This window comes from Bidens hawaiensis, unplaced genomic scaffold, assembly GCF_021521415.1.
Source record: "Bidens hawaiensis isolate Kalapana, Puna unplaced genomic scaffold, B.hawaiensis_p1.1 tig00009843_1, whole genome shotgun sequence".
Lineage (NCBI taxonomy): Eukaryota > Viridiplantae > Streptophyta > Magnoliopsida > Asterales > Asteraceae > Bidens > Bidens hawaiensis.
In genome coordinates, this window is record NW_027491738.1 from 644,015 (window position 1) to 660,655 (window position 16,641).

Here is a 16,641-nt window from a genome sequence, read left to right on the forward strand (position 1 = left end):
ACTGACGAAAGGATAAAAAAAGCCCATCGGATAAATTTAAGAATCGGACCTGCATTATGCCCGCATATAAAGCACAAGTATACAAATCATAATTTTCTCTTTTAATCTTTTAAGGTATTTCTGGTTGATAGTGATGAATAGTTAAAACATGCACGCTAAAACCAGTTAACACAAACAAACAACAGGATTCACAGTTTCAAACCAACATAACTAAAAATTTTCCAAAAGTAATTGCACTTATGAAAAACTGATAAATAAAAAGTCCGTAAATTGTTAGCCAAAACTCATAAAACAGGCACTGTTGACTCATTCTACAACATAGTGCATTTGCTCAACATCACCTAACCGCTAGCCACAATCTACTCCTCTACTTCTTCTTCTTCAATTTGTTCGACTGTGATTGAGTATAAGCAGTTCCCTGTAATCATAATATAATTCATTATCATACAATGTTGTGATAAATACATACAAACATAACAATAATAATAAGAAAATAAAATATAAACCTGAAGCCACTCGTCCATTGACGCATCAACGGTCCTAGTTCCAACTTCCACCTTTGTAATCTTCTTAGTTTTCTGGGTCAGACAAACGAACCATAAAAACATAACATTAAACATTTGAATTGTAACAAAAGAGTTACAAAAGTAGTTTATTAATAAAATTTTACCTTAGAAAGAAATTGCAGCTGCGAACGGACCCACAAACCGAGAAGCACAAGAAGAGCGAGTCCAAGTGAAACCAAGAACACGGTCTCAACACTAATGAGCCCACCGGATTCAGTGACTTCAATCGTGCCGTTATAAAATGTATTCTGGTACGGTTTTTGGTCAATCTCGTATGTCACTGTCCCAACTAGATCAAACGTTCCATGCTGCAACAGAAAACATATGTAAGATCAAAAACACAAAGTGAACGTTTTTGAGAAAAATAAGGTAAAGTGTGTACAGAAGCGATTGATTTTTACCTGCAAGAATTTGCTGACAGCAAATATGTAGGGAAATGTAGCTTGAACCGAAGCGGGAACTGATGCGTTGTTGAAAGACTGTAACGTAGGAAAACAAAAATTTATACCAAATTCTGTAAAAGGACCGAACATTCGGTGAACAGTTCATGAACTGTTTGGCAGGAGGTTCATTTAGTTAACAAACGAACAAACACGAACAAAAAATTGTGATCATTTAGTTAAACAAACCAGCATGACCACATGTCTCGTTCATTCATTATATCTGCTTATGTTCGCTCATTTACACTAATGTATGTTTCTTAGTTTACATTTGGCAGGAGGTTCATTTAGTTAACAAACGAACAAACACGAACAAAAAATTGTGATCATTTAGTTAAACAAACCAGCATGACCACAAGTCTCGTTCATTCATTTATATCTGTTTATGTTCGCTCATTTACACTAATGTATGTATCTTAGTTTATGTTTGTTTAAGTTCGTTCATTTACATTCGTTAAAAGATTCATTTAAATTTTTTTGGCCCATTAAAACTTAGTCTAGTTTTTATAACGTTTAGGCCCAGCACGCTGTGCTCATTTACTTTTAACTGGTTTTAGCTCAGCTATGTTCGTTCGTTTACATTCAAGAACCATTCATTGAGACTGTCAACAAACAAACATAAACGAACACGAACATGTTAAGTTCCTTGATGAGCAAAGATGAACAAGAAAACCATGTTCATTTAATTGTTCGTGTTTGATCATTTGTTCGGTTAAAGTTTAGACTGTTAACGAACAAACACAAACTAACATGAACATGCTCCACTCGTGTCCGTACGGTTTGTTTACGTTTGTTAATATATTCATTTAACTTTTCAGGTCCAATACGTTGTCCTTCACATTACTTTTATCTGGTTTTAGCTCAGTTACATCCGTTCTATATTCAGTTGCGTTTGTCTGTTTATACCATTAAAGAATGAACATAAACAAGCACGAACATGCTAATTTTCTTAGCGAACAAACACAAACAAGAAAGCCATGGTTGCTGTTCAATTAAGTGTTCGTGTTCAACCGTTTGTCCATTTAAAGTTAAACGAACAAACATTAAGCCTTATCCACAGATTGAAAAGGAAACATAAATTTCATCAAGTAATATATATTACCACTACAGAAAGATTTTGGACCAGCATTCGATGATCAAAAGGAAGATGAACACTAGCATGAACCGCAAGAACATTCACACTCTGCTCGCCTGTTCATCAACCAATAATAAACAATTTCATTTCTCCATAGGCAAAATAACTTGAAAAAGAAAATGTACACATAACATATTGTAAACTCATAACATTACCCTCATTTTTCAATCCAATCAAAAGTTCAGTTTCTTGACCAGCTACAACCACTGCAGAAACAAAGATATTATTAAAACATGTTTCTTAAAGGTAAATATGCAAGCCGTAGAAGACTTACATTTTGCAGAGTTCTTAGGGAAAACACACAATGCTTCCACACCGGGAGCCGGATTAAAACTCCTGACACCGAAGTCGTGGACATCATCACCAACATATTCACCTTCCTTGACAGTTTCAGCCACAAGTTCGGCATCAGCTTCAGAGTCTGAATCAGACTGAGATCTAGCAACTGCAGAGCAAAATTAGTAATCACCTAAATATACGAAACAAGATCAAATAATTGGATACTTCCTCAATTGAAACAAATTCAAAGTGATTAATTCTATCAAAATATATAAACAAAACTGATGAAATCAAAACATACATGCATGCATAGAAACTAAACCTTGTAAAATCAAAATCACTGATGATAAAATTCGTGCATGAAGTGAAATGAGGCAATTACATAATAACAGATCTGGAAGCTAATCGATACAGACAAATAGTAATCATCTACATAAAAAAACATGAAATGATTCGATCAAAAGTGAAATAAAAAAACAGAATTTGTGAAATCAATATATAAGCTAGAATCAAAATGACTGCTAATTGGATGGATAAGTGAAGTAACTACATTAGCGATTAAGAGAATAGATCTGGATGCAAATAGTGAGCATAGAATGTGGATCTGGATCGAAGTGTATGTATACCTTGAAGGAACAAGGATGAAGAGCGACTAAGGAGAAAGCCCTAATAATCGGAATTGGAAATGGGAATGAAAGGCGATACGGTCAACTGTCAACTGTACTCGGAGTATTATTTATTTCCTTGTTTATATTTTGAACGCCTTCTTAGATCCTAAGCGGACACTAACTTCAAAGATTTCCACCTCCAAAATATAAGGACCACCATTTATGAAAAAAGTTTTTTAATTTATATATTAATTGTATCAGTGTGTATAAATAAAATTTATGATTCTGATTTAGTGATAAGAAACTTGAAGAGGTAGGGTCCCACACCCACCTTAAGGACTATAGATACTTCTGTCACATCCTCTGCGGAACAGTATTAGGCACCAAGTACGAAAATACATGGCGTCAGCGGAAGTCTAACCTCACGCCAAACATTTCCCGACATTCAGGAAAGATTGTTCCCAAAGATCTTCTTAGGAATAGTGCAAAAGGAAAGTATCTAGGTGAAAGAGATTTTCAGCCAATAAGATGCCAACAACGCATCGTCAATAGTGCTACATAGTACAAAACCATCAGTCAGCTATTTTGTTCACCAACTCTCCTTGGGCACGTGCAAGCCTCCTGATTAGTAGACTTTCTGACATGGCAGGCGGCTCATGCCTTCTCTCCTTCCATCCGGCTATAAATACCTCTCCACCTCCAACGGTAAAAGGATCTCCACTTCTACGGGAGAATACTCTCTAGTACTCCACGATAACTTGTGTTTTATTCATACTCAGTCTCTGGTACTAATTTTCACGCGGGAGGGTTGTTACGAAAAGATCTCCTTCTCGTAACGAGTTCACGGTGCTGTTTTATAGGTGTTACCGCCCAGATCGACCAGATTATATTATAACTATCGTGGAAAAGACTAACCTTAACCTGAGAACTAAGTAATTAGACCAATGATTAAACGAGTGTTTCTTCATTAATCCATTTTGTTTTATCATGGAAGCAAGTTTGTGCTTTTTAGCTATGTTTTATTCCACTTATTTATATTCTCTAAGTCTTTTTCTCCCGATAAATGTTATGATCAACTTTTTTTTGAAATTGGATATATATAACTTTGAACAAATAGTTTACAGATGAAGATATTAAGACTTATTAACTTATGAATTTTTAAAAAAAATGTTTGGATTAGTCTAGGTTTTGGGAAAAATCAAAATGACTAAAAGAGACACTCTTCATTAAAATAAGTGTAATTGGGTTTGAGAGTTTAGGAATGTAATATGTAAATCAAACATATTAAGTTAATACGTTACAGATTTTTAATTTTTCAAAACCCCTTTATTTTGTCTTCTCCATAAGTTAAAATCTATAAAGCCTTATGGTTTACAAAACACCTTGTACACCTTATTAACTTTTCAAAGAAAATTTAAGTTATAGTTGATGAAAATAAGGAATCCCAAACACCCCTTGAATATATTTGTTTGTTTTCTTATTTATGGAAAAGTTACATAATAATGTATTTACAAGATAAAAGAATTTTACGTGGAAAAAAACATAAAATGTGCTTGTTTCATGCAAAAATACTGTTAATGGATATTTAGATTAGAGATGTTCAACGAAACCGGTTCCTGGAACCGAACCGGTGGACCCGAACCGGACCCGAACCGGTTCCTACCCTTTTTTTGTAGGAACCGGACCCTATCTGATTCAACCCGATGATCCGTGACCGGTTCTTGCATTTCTGAGTGGGGGCGGGTAGGAACCGGAACCGAACCGGAACCGGTTCTGGAACCGAACCATCCGGAACTGGTTCCTAACCGGTTCTAGCCGTTGGATCGAATATAGCCGTTGGAAATCGTTTTTTTTTGGCCGTTTTTTGACCGTTGGGGTCAAAAATAGCCGTTTTTTGGCTCCCCCAAGCACCCCACTACTAGTATAAATAGGTATTTGGTGTCATGGGTTCATCACAACACTCAAAACGCAAACCCGAACGCAAAAAAATACAAAAAACGCTATTACAACGTTTTGAGTTCTCTAATCTCTTGTTTTCTCTTCTTCTATATTCATATTTGTTGTTATGGCTGCCTCACAATCATCGGTTGGTCAAGGTTCCAACGCCGAACCAAGTTTCGTTCGTATTGTACCTCATAATCGTAATCAAGAGATTTGGTGCAATTGGGATTTGGTTGAATTGAGTGATGACCATTCATTGAAGGCTCGGTGCAAACGAAAAACGAAAAAAAAAAATTTACACTGTAACCGGTTGGAACCGGTTACGGTACAGGAACCGGGTTAGGAACCGGTAAGAACCGGTTAGATAGGTTAGGGGTCCGAGGGTGGGAGAACCGGTTCGGTTCCCTAACCGGTTCGAGCCTGGAACCGGTTTAAAAAGGGGTTTTGAATATAGGAACCGGTTAGGAACCGGTTCCGGTTCCTAGTCCCAAACCGTTTTGAACATGCCTAATTTAGATGAAAAAACTAGAAGTGCGTACAAGCAAAGAATTGTTAACAAAATTTTACAAGGAAACCTAAAAAGTATGTTGGTTTACTTATGATTTCTGCTCTTTGTATTATTAAAATACGATTAATTTTATGAATACATATTAAACAAATATGATATACTATAATATGCAACTATAAAACGTTTGAAGGTTTATATTATGGTTAACGGTACAAAAATTATCTTTTTAGATAATTTAAGTTTGTTTAATTATTACATGCCGTTTAAATTTGATCACAAAAGTCATTTTTCAGGTTGAAACAATGAAACCAAATAATCAAATTCAAATTCAAATTCGACTTTAAATAGGTTCATAGATGTCGAATATGTTGAACACATCTGCAGAGGTAAAATGAAACCAAATAATCAAAATCAAATTCAAATTCAAATTCAACTTTAACAGATACCTCACCAAACCGATATGATATTTGAATATTCAAAATGGTCGTTTAACAAAATTTAAAATACATAGAAATATAGAATACCACTTGATAACACGACTTGGCATCTTTAACACCAGAAATGATACCCACGTAACTACAATATAAAAGGCAAGCAAATTGCCACCGGATAGAGACAGTATAGAATCCAAATGCAAACATGTGACATGTAAAAACATTTGACATAAACCTGAGAAAACGTAACACTTTGCTAGTCTTTCAGTTCCTCAATCCCCATGGATGGTATACCTCTCCCACTTCTTTGTCGGGTCATATATCTGCAACCATATCACAATGCCATGAAATCTCATCCTTTCGTTAAATGTATACAACAAAAATAACAAAAAAAAAATGGACGGGTGGGAACGTTTACCTCCCATCTTGAAGCAGGAAATATGTGTTTGTTCTTCTCGTACCAGTGCCTCTCAACAACTTTACCAGCATGCGACTATTGAATAATGACAATACAAATTTATAACATACTCGAAGAAAAACGTAATATAAACATAAAGACTTAAAATTGTTACCTCATCCTTCTCTATTGTTGCATCTGCAATTGTTCGCACATCCTCGTGCACATCAAAGTGGAAAAGCTGTCGATGCAGTAAATGTAAAAAATAAGAACTTAAACATCTATTTAATATTGACCATTTTACCTCCGATAACAGTAGATCAGACAATTAAGTAACCGGTAATAATAAGAACTAAACATACCGGTCCACTTTTTCCCCTAGCTTTGTTCACAATCAGCTCATAGAAACTGTGTTGCTGAAAATAGGCAACAGTTGTCAGACCCGAGAAATAGAATAATTCAAAAACTAGAAAATAGCATCCAAAGCAAATTAGAGATTTCTTACATGTGGAATGATGAGATCTTCTTTCACATATAGAAGGTTTTCAACCGATGTGGTACGTATTTCACGAAACTCGGGCGCAAGTTGCTGCTGAACCGCACGCAGGAACTCGCCTATAGTATCGCCTTTTCGAACCTTTAATGTAAAAAAAAAAAAGTGGTCAATGGTTGGTGGAAATATAAAATTAATAATAATGTAATATAACAAATACCTGCATCACTCGGCGATGGCCTGCTCCATCCCAGTAACTGTAAGTGATTTCAAGCGCCTCATCTGCAATGCAATTATTAATATACGACTAAAAGATCTTATGCAGCGTTGAGTTCTTAATAGTATAAATTACTTTTAATCTGTTCTTGCTCACGTAGCCACTGTTTTCGCAACCGTTCACGCTCAGCTTGCTCCTCTGCCTCTCTCTCACTGAAGAAGTATGCTTCACACCACCATGGTGACATTTAATCAGCTTAAAAATAAACTTTTTTTTATATACGTTGCGTGTCCGCCTGTTGTGTGAAAAAGTGTGTGTGTGTGACGTGGGTGGGCAGAGAGACGACTTACCTGTCTGGCAGAAAGCTAGTTTCTACTGTGGGATCTTTGCCGAAGCCTCTTCGTGCGACCATACTTGGTTCTGTATTTTCTCCACAAACAGGTCAATAAATAACGTGTTACGATTAATGGGAATATTAAATATTAACTAACGCTTACTATCATCGCCGTCTTCTTCTTCTTCGTCCTCATTTTCAATATCGTCAGAAAACGATAGTCTAGGGTTAGCCTTGATTTTCCTCTTTTTAAGTTTCTGTAGCTGAAGCTCCTCCTCCCTAACAATACAAATAATAAAAAAAAACATAATAACCTCAAGCAATCAACCAGATGTTATGTTATGTTACTGACTCTTGTTGTAGCTTTTGAAGCTTCTCTTTCTCTTCTTCTTCAATCTTGGTTCTAATGTTAACTCTCTGTGCACAACCCATTCAATTAATCACACTTTAGCCTAACCAGAGTGAAAGTATAGAAATGAATCATTAATCACCTTACCTTCTCAACATACTGCTCCCTAGTAACCAACCCAACAGTTTCCTTCTTGAAGGCGGTCTCAAGTATCTAATCAACATATTACAAAATCAATAACCAAACTGTATGTAAAATTTACAAGGCTACTTGCTTACTTCAGAGGTTCCGGATCCGAATTGAAGAAGACCCGATTGGGCTTTAGCGTTTTTGGACTTGAGGTCTTGGATCTTCTTCCTTTCGGCTTCTCGTTGTTTCTCGAGTCGTCGGATCCTGACGGCGTCTTGGGCTGTGCCCACGTACCCGTCCCCCATACCCGACATCTTTGCGTTCTAGGTTTCACTCACCGAGGGTTTGTAGTTTTCGGAATGAATGAACGAATGGTATATGGATTTACCTCTATGGTTTATAAGTATTTTATGTGTTATTTTCCTTTTTCATTTTTTCCTTTTTAACGGTGACTATCTTGGGTTGGTGGTGGCACGTCAGCTTCTGACCGACTCCGATTTGGAATCCTTGTAGGTTTCATTTTTTTTTAGGACATAAGAGCTGTAACCCTCATTCGTAACGCAGATAGGATAAAACCCTCGTGTTGCTCATATTTGAACCGGTGGTCTCCCGAATGAAGCATAGTTCTTATCTTCATTTTCATAACCAACTTGGCTAAGCCAAAAGTATGCATTACTTACATTTATTTGTATAATTACAATTTTGAGAAAGTTAGTGTATATCTGTGTGTACATTTTGCAACAAGATTTGTACAAGGTTGGTGAGGTTTGTTCCTAATACGTGTTGTAACACGTGCTGTTCTCCTCTTCCACCACTGCTCGAAGTTTCCAACTAAAACTTAAATTGAAATTGTTTTGCTTGACTTACCATCTTTTTGGATTTTTGTAGTCAAGAACCTACCATGATAGTCACTATAATAATCGTTGAGTTCCTTGGTTGCGGTTCTATTACGTGGCTCCACCACCCCCTCTCGCATCCACAATCGTCTTGCTCGGCCACCGCGGCCTGTCACCTCTATTCTGGTTTCTCATCTCCAGTAGGTCCCTGGAATGGATCGACAACGGATGTATCACTGTCACACCCTGGTCCAGGGGCTGGGCATGACTACCCGGTTAATATACCTGTTTTGTAAATATATCAAAGTAGCGGGTTCATTTTATCGGAAATCTTTATGTATTAAAATATTAATTTACATTGCAAAATTCTTAGGAATTAAATACCCAAGTTTTCGGTTACAAAATAGTGTTATTATTATTACGAGAATTTGTCACACCCCAATCCAGGGCCTAGGAGTGTGACCATCAGTTGGTACCTGTTTTGTAAATATATCAGAGTAGCGGGTTTATTTTAGCGGAAGTCTTTAAATGTTAGAATATAAATTTACACTATCAAAACTACTCGGGAATTAAACAACCGAGTTTCAGTTTTACAAAACCGTGATATTAATAATACAAGGATTTGTAATTTTCAAAAACGAGCCATCTCGAGCGATCTTGTATGACTCCAATCCTTGTATATCATCTATTATCATCTAGTTACCTGCAAGGGTGGAAAAACACGTCAGCTATATGCTGGTGAAACGTTGACTCGATAAAACTTTTAAAACAGTCGTTAAATACAAACATAGTTTTCTGTTTCACAAACTCAGCAGGAATGCGTGTCCATTCTCGGGATTTGTACCACTGCCCTACACACACAATTCAAAGGTTCCCCGAGTATATAGCCCCTATTCGGAGACAACTTTCCCCTAGGCTATATAACCCTGTTGGAGAACCGGTTATGACTGACTTGGTTTTGTATGCCAATTATCAGTTATGTTTGGATCCAGACACATGTGTATTCGGTCTGAGTTGCTTTTTATTATCTATTTTGTATTATAACGATTTTAGAGATTATATCTCATGCAAACATTTATCAGACTCTTTGTAACAAACAACCTGTCTATTACAAGAGTAAAATCAGTTCAGACAGTAAAAGGTTAACGTGTTCACCTCGTATATCAGTGGATAATATCAACTCCTCTTCTCAGTATGCTTAACAACCTATATTCATAATAGGCATGCATAAGTATCTAGTGATACTATTCAGCAGACTTTAAGTCTGTTTCAGTTCAGCAGACTCAAGGTCTGATCAGCAGACTTAATGTCTGATTCAGTTCAGCAGACTCGAGGTCTGATCAGCAGACTTAATGTCTGATTCAGTTCAGCAGACTCGAGGTCTGATCAGCAGACTCTTAAGTCTGACCTAACCTTAGTATAGTTATAGTCGTTTTATAAAAATACTTTGAATTTACATATGACATTTGGAATAGCACGCTTTGGCCTAATAAAGGATATCACGTTGGCAAACTTCTCCAGGTAAGCAAACGGGTCCCGCGGTTGATTGGGATTTGTACGAATTGCTTTCCCTAGGCAAGAAGAGTCTACTAATGATACCCCCTTCCAGTTACTACATGCCAGTCAAAATAATAGTTTTGATAACATTACTTCACGTGGAAGCAACGTCTTTGCTTTATAAAACATTACTTAAAAAATAATTATAGTTTAACGACTATACCTTTAACTAAGCTATATCTTATGTATTTAAAGTAACTAGTAAAGTAACTTAACCTTAATTCTACCTTAATCGGCTTGACGAGTCTTAAGAACTAAGAAATCAGCAGTAATTCAGCTAGTACTTCGTTACAAGATCAGCAGCTCGTTAAACAGCGTAACGACACCTCGTCTCTTCGCAAAAACAGCCCACGGCACCTCGGAACTCTCTTGCACGCTTACCAAGGTTAACTATGTGAAATCTAAGGTGAAAATGGGATGACATGGCTTGAACCCGTAGCTGCCCTTTTATAGGTGAGTTTTGCAGACCATCGCGTAGCGCGATGGCCTTTTCCCTAAGGCCGTCGCGTAGCGCGACGCCGCAATTTACCAGAGGCTGCCACGTGTTGACGCGTGGTTGGCCACGTGTCCCGGGTTACTTAACCTGGTTATCGCGTAGCGCGATGAGACCAGTGAGTTTCTCCAGCGCGTAGGGCGACGCCTACCTTTTTCTTGAAATGTGTGATTCTCTGTCGCGTAGCGCGATGGAGTTCATCAGGAGACCATCGCGTAGCGCGATGAGTCTAAAAACCCAAAATTTTCATTTTAAGTCCTTAAACTTTCAAAATTGGCATTTTTGGCCCAAAACTAGATGGGGTATTTTCACAGTGTTACATCCTCCCCACCTTTAGAAAAATCTCGTCCTCGAGATTTATGCAAAGAGATGTGGATATTTTCGTTTCATCTCGGACTCAAGTTCCCAAGTGAATTCCGGACCACGTTGGGAATTCCATCTTACTTTGACCAAGTTCAACCTTTTGCGTTTTAAAAACTTGATTTGACTATCTTCAATCTGTATCGGCTCCTCTACAAACTTGAGTTTCTCATTCACTTGTACGTCTTTTAGAGGCATAGCAAGTGTCTCATCAGCCAAACATTTCCGTAGATTCGATACATGAAATACATCATGGATTCCTTGCATTTCTTCGGGTAACTCAAGTCGATAAGCTACAGGACCTATTCTTTCCACAATTTTGAATGGTCCAACAAAACGCGGACTTAACTTTCCTTTCTTTCCAAAACGAACCACACCTTTCCAAGGTGATACTTTGAGCAACACTTTGTCTCTTTATTTGAATTCTAACGGTTTTCGTCTTACATCAGCATAACTCTTCTGTCTATCACGTGCTGCTTTCAATCTTTCTCGGATTTGTATTACTTGGTCAGTTGTTCTTTGAACAATCTCGGGACCTGATAACTGATTATCACCAATTTCAGACCAACATACAGGTGTTCTACATTTTCGTCCGTATAGTGCTTCGTCTGGAGCCATTTGTATACTTGTGTGATAGCTATTATTATACGAAAATTCCATCAACGCTAGGTGAGTATCCCAGCTTCCACCTAGATCTATAACACAAGCGCGAAGCATATCTTCCAATGTTTGAATTGTTCTCTCACTTTGTCCATCTGTCTGTGGATGATAAGCAGTACTCAAATTTAACCGCGTACCCATTGCTTTTTGAAAACTTCTCCAGAAGTTAGAAGTGAAATGATTATCTCTATCGGATATGATTGACAACGGCACACCATGCAGTGATACAATATTTTCCACATATAGTTGCGCCAATTTATCCATGTTATATGTTTCCTGAATTGGAATGAAATGAGCCGACTTCGTCAATCGGTCAACAATAACCCAAATTGCATCATTTTGGCGATTGGTTTTTGGTAACTTCATAATAAAGTCCATGGTTATCATATCCCATTTCCAAATCGGGATCTCAGGTTGTGTTAACAAACCTAATGGATTTTGATGCTCGGCTTTGACCTTTGAACATGTTAAACATTTTGCCACATACAGAGCAATTTCTTTCTTCATTCCAATCCACCAATACTCATCCTTGAGATTATGATACATCTTATCACTACCCGGATGCATCATATACTTGGATTTGTGAGCTTCTTCTAATATTTTCTCCCGCAAGCTCCCTACCATTGGTATCCAGATTCTTTTCCCTAATCTGAGTATATCGTCGTCACCCTTGACTAATTTATCTATTGTTCCATTTTCTTTTTCGACCTTTATGTTATTTTCTTCTAGTGCTAACTTTTGAGCTTCCTTAATTTCAGTTAATAGATCAATTTTGAGTTCTAACCTCAAAGCTCGTACTCTTTTTGGCTTTTCGTACTCTTTTCTACTTAATGCATCAGCTACCACATTAGCTTTACCTTCATGGTAAACTATCTCACAATCATAATCGTTCAATGTTTCCATCCATCGCCTCTGTCTCATGTTTATTCTTTCTGATCAAATATGTGCTTCAGACTTTTGTGATCAGTATAAACTGTAAACTTTACACCATATAAATAATGTCTCCATAACTTTAATGCAAAAATTATAGCTCCCAACTCCAGATCATGAGTGGTGTAATTTTTCTCGTGAACCTTTAATTGTCGTGAAGCATAAGCAATGACTTTCTTTTCTTGCATTAAAACACATCTCATTCCTGTATGCGAAGCATCACAATATACAATGAAATTATCTTGCCCCTCAGGTAAGGCTAAGATAGGTGCGTTTGTCAGTTTCTATTTAAGAGTTTCAAATGCCTCTTCTTGCTTCGGTCCCCATTCAAATTTAACAGATTTGCGGGTCAATGATGTCAATGGAACCGCTATTCGGAGGAAATTTTGTATAAATCTCCGATAGTAGCCCGCTAACCCCAGAAAACTTCTTACTTGAGTCGGAGTCTTGGGTTTCTCCCATTTAATAATAGCTTCAATCTTTGCCGGATCTACTTGAATACCTTTCTCATTAACAATATGCCCATGAAATTGTACTTCGGATAACCAGAATTCGCATTTTGAGAATTTAACATACAACTTTTCTTTTCTTAATGTTTCCAGTATGATCCTTAGATGGGTCTGATGATCCTCCTTTGTTTTGGAATAGATAAGAATGTCATCAATAAAAACAATAACAAACTTATCCAAGTAAGGTTTGCAGATTCGGTTCATCATATCCATAAATGCTGCTGGAGCATTAGTGAGTCCAAAAGGCATAACCGTGAACTCATAATGTCCGTATCTCATTCTAAATGCAGTCTTAGATATATCTTCTTCTTGAACCTTCAATTGATGATACCCCGATCTAAGATCAATTTTGAAAAAACAACTTGCACCTTGTAATTGATCGAAAAGATCATCAATCCTCGGGAGCGGATATCGATTCTTGATCATGACTTTATTCAATTCTCGGTAATCAATACACATCCTCATTGATCCGTCTTTCTTCTTAACAAACAATATTGGAGCTCCCCAGGGTGAAGAACTTGGTCGTATAAATCATTTCTCCAATAACTCATCCAACTGCTTTTTCAGTTCCTTCATCTCAGTTGGTGCTAATCTATAAGGAGATTTAGCAATTGGAGCTGTTCCTGGAACTAAGTCGATTCTGAACTCAACTTCTCGATCTGGCGGAATTCCAGGTAACTCGTCAGGAAATACATCCTTGAATTCAGTGACAATTGGGACCTCTTCTAGTTTCTTAGGCTCGGGCTCCTTGGTTACATAAGCCATGAATGCTAAGCAACCTTTACCCAAACAATGACTTGCTTTTATTTTTTATATGATTCCTATTTTACCAGATTCTTTATCACCAGCTATACGAATCGTTTTATTGTTTGAAGTTAGAATTTCAATAGCCTTTTCGTTACATAGTATTCGGGCTTGGTTGGCGGCTAACCAATCCATCCCTAAAATAACATCAAATCCAGCTAACTCAATTGGTAATAATTGCTCTGGCATTTCATATCCAGCTAAGGGAATATAACTATTTAAAACCTCAGATATTTTGATTAATGACCCATTAGCCGTTTCTACTTCATATTGCTTACCTAACTTAGCTAGTGGTTCATTTAATAGACTACAAAACTTATAATCTATAAAACTTTGATTGGCTCCTGAGTCAAATAAAACTCTAGCATAAGCATTATTAATAGGGAACGTACCAGTGATCACGTCTGGTAATTCTCCCGCCTTCTGAGTGTTAAGCATGAATGCACGGGCATTTCCTCTCTTGACTTCATTCCTGGCACCACTACCACTGGCGCCTCCAACTGTCGGCTTCCTTTTAGTGCATTCCGCACTAAAGTGTCCTTTCTCACCACAATCAAAACAGACGATTAATTTCTTCCTACAATCCTCCTCCTTGTGTCTCGGTCGTTTACAAAAGTTGCAAGTTGAATATGGATCAAACATGCGAACATCAACTTTCGGTGTAGGCTTCAAACACCTCCCATCATGTCGCTTACCACAGTTTTTACACATCGTTCGGTTAAATGCGGCCGACCTCTCCTTCCCTTTTTCAAACTTTCTTTTCTCATCAACTTCACGCTTCTTTTCAGTCATCATCTTCCTTTCCTCCTCTCGATTTCTAATCATACTATCCATCAAATATCCAGCCAGCTCAATAGCAGACTCGATTGTTGCAGGCATGTGTGATCTCACATGATTACGGATTTCCTTTGGCAAACCATAAATATATCGAGTCACCTTGTTATATTCGGGAGTAACAAGATGTGGAACAAGCCTGCAGTACGCAAGGAATTTAGTGTTGTATTCCTTGATATTGGTGCTAATAACCTTGTGGTTCCAAAGCTTGGTTTGAATCTGATCAACCTCGTAGATAGGACAGAATCTTTGTTTGATCAGTTCTTTATAAATTTCCCATTCAAGATTATACAAATTACTTCTTCCTTTTACGTCTATCAACGTATTCCACCATTCCAGCGCTTCTCCCTTAAACATCTAAGACGAGTACTGGATACTCTCCTCTTCGGTACACTTACTGATAATAATTATTGACTCCATTTCCTCGAGCCAACGAAGAGTAACAATCGCGCCCTTATCCCCATAGAATTCTTTCGGTTTGTATACTTGAAAGTCCTTAAACGTACATCCCGTATTGACTTTCCTTTTCATTGTTTGTCTTGGCTCATATTCAGCAGTATAACTCTCGTATCCCTTATCTTTCAATTCTTTTGTTTTATCATCCCTTGTCCTTTTTGAATCTTTTGGTGTAGAATGAACAGATATGCTATGACTTGGTTGTTTAATTGATCTTGATTTTGACATAGCCACACTTTTTGAATTCGTGGTGTGGTCTTGAACAATTTTTATTAGAGGAGTCATAGCTTCTTTGATTAATGGAGAAACTGTTTCTTTTATCATATCACGAATTTCTCCAATGTATTCTTCAGGCAGCAAATTATTATTTTCAAGGGTCTTTGCTTTATCAACTTGACTCCCTTGACTGACTCGGGTTTCTCGTTGTTCAGACATTCTGTATATCATAGGAATACATAAATTTAGAACACAACACGCAAACTTTTATTCATAATATTACAAAAGATAGAAATACAAAACAGTAGTTATATAATCTTAATCTTTGGTCCATTTCTTAACCATCTTCTTCATCTTATCACATTTTTTAATGATCTTATCACCCATCTTTTTCTTCTTGATCCTTTCGTTTCTTAATTCATCCATCACCGAGTTGGGTGGGTTGGGATACCCTACTGATGCAGATGCCGAAGGAAAAAGATAAGCGTTTTCTCTCGGATACAAGTGAGGATTAGCTATATATGTCTGCATTTCCTCATCAGGTAGATTGGTTGTATAGAATTCTTCAATCAGACGGGCTTCTTCCCGTATCTCGTTTGCTTGTTCATCTATGGTTGGTACCGGTCCATGATACGGTGGAAACTTAGGATTATCTGAATAATAAACTGATCTTCGACTCAGTTCAGCTAAAGTTTGAGCACCTGGTGGGGGTGATCCAAAATGCCATAAACTCTGGTCGGAATGACAGTTCATCCAACTCGAAGATTCAGTACTGGTTTCTTGCTTGACTCTACTTTGAACTTCCATATCATACGGATAATAGTTCGGGGTACCGGTCATTGGAACACTTTCGGAAGCGTCACTGGATATTTCGATTGGCATTCTGGACTTCCCGTAGCATAAATTGGTTGGCTTCTGTAAGCCAAGTCAAGATCGATTTGATCAACAGGGTTTGACTGGTTTAGATTCATCAGATTCAGATCAGCCGGGTTTCCGTGCACTGGTTCAATCGGATTTACCGAAACAGTTGGCCACTTAGGACCAAAATTTGTGCTAACTCGGTCAGACGGCTCAGCATCAGGGGCAGGATTAGATCGCCTTGCGACCCGAAGTTTTTGTCCGTAGTAGTTATTGTAAGACATCTGTATATATAATA

General features: G+C 37.4%; 3 protein-coding genes across 3 annotated transcripts; all 3 read right to left on the bottom strand.

The window, feature by feature from the left end:
• Positions 1–246: 246 nt before the first annotated feature.
• On the bottom strand, positions 247–2,731 carry LOC143533728 (translocon-associated protein subunit alpha-like). Its single transcript, XM_077028410.1, has 8 exons — positions 2,722–2,731; positions 2,416–2,586; positions 2,297–2,347; positions 2,109–2,197; positions 968–1,045; positions 671–874; positions 507–578; positions 247–418 (listed from the first exon to the last, which is right to left on the bottom strand). The coding sequence occupies exons 1-8, from the start codon at positions 2,729–2,731 to the stop codon at positions 368–370; spliced, it is 726 nt and encodes a 241-aa protein (XP_076884525.1). The 3' UTR covers positions 247–367.
• A 3,387-nt stretch (positions 2,732–6,118) lies between these two features.
• Positions 6,119–8,146, bottom strand: LOC143533712 (protein XAP5 CIRCADIAN TIMEKEEPER-like). Its single transcript, XM_077028399.1, has 12 exons — positions 7,980–8,146; positions 7,849–7,914; positions 7,705–7,769; positions 7,516–7,631; positions 7,369–7,447; positions 7,154–7,230; positions 7,022–7,083; positions 6,814–6,945; positions 6,671–6,724; positions 6,484–6,549; positions 6,330–6,404; positions 6,119–6,234 (listed from the first exon to the last, which is right to left on the bottom strand). Exons 1-12 carry the CDS (start codon positions 8,142–8,144, stop codon positions 6,184–6,186), a joined length of 1,008 nt encoding a protein of 335 aa, XP_076884514.1. The 5' UTR covers positions 8,145–8,146; the 3' UTR covers positions 6,119–6,183.
• A 5,560-nt stretch (positions 8,147–13,706) lies between these two features.
• On the bottom strand, positions 13,707–15,170 carry LOC143533730 (uncharacterized). Its single transcript, XM_077028411.1, has 3 exons — positions 14,372–15,170; positions 14,006–14,266; positions 13,707–13,954 (listed from the first exon to the last, which is right to left on the bottom strand). Exons 1-3 carry the CDS (start codon positions 15,168–15,170, stop codon positions 13,707–13,709), a joined length of 1,308 nt encoding a protein of 435 aa, XP_076884526.1.
• Between the last annotated feature and the right edge of the window lie 1,471 nt (positions 15,171–16,641).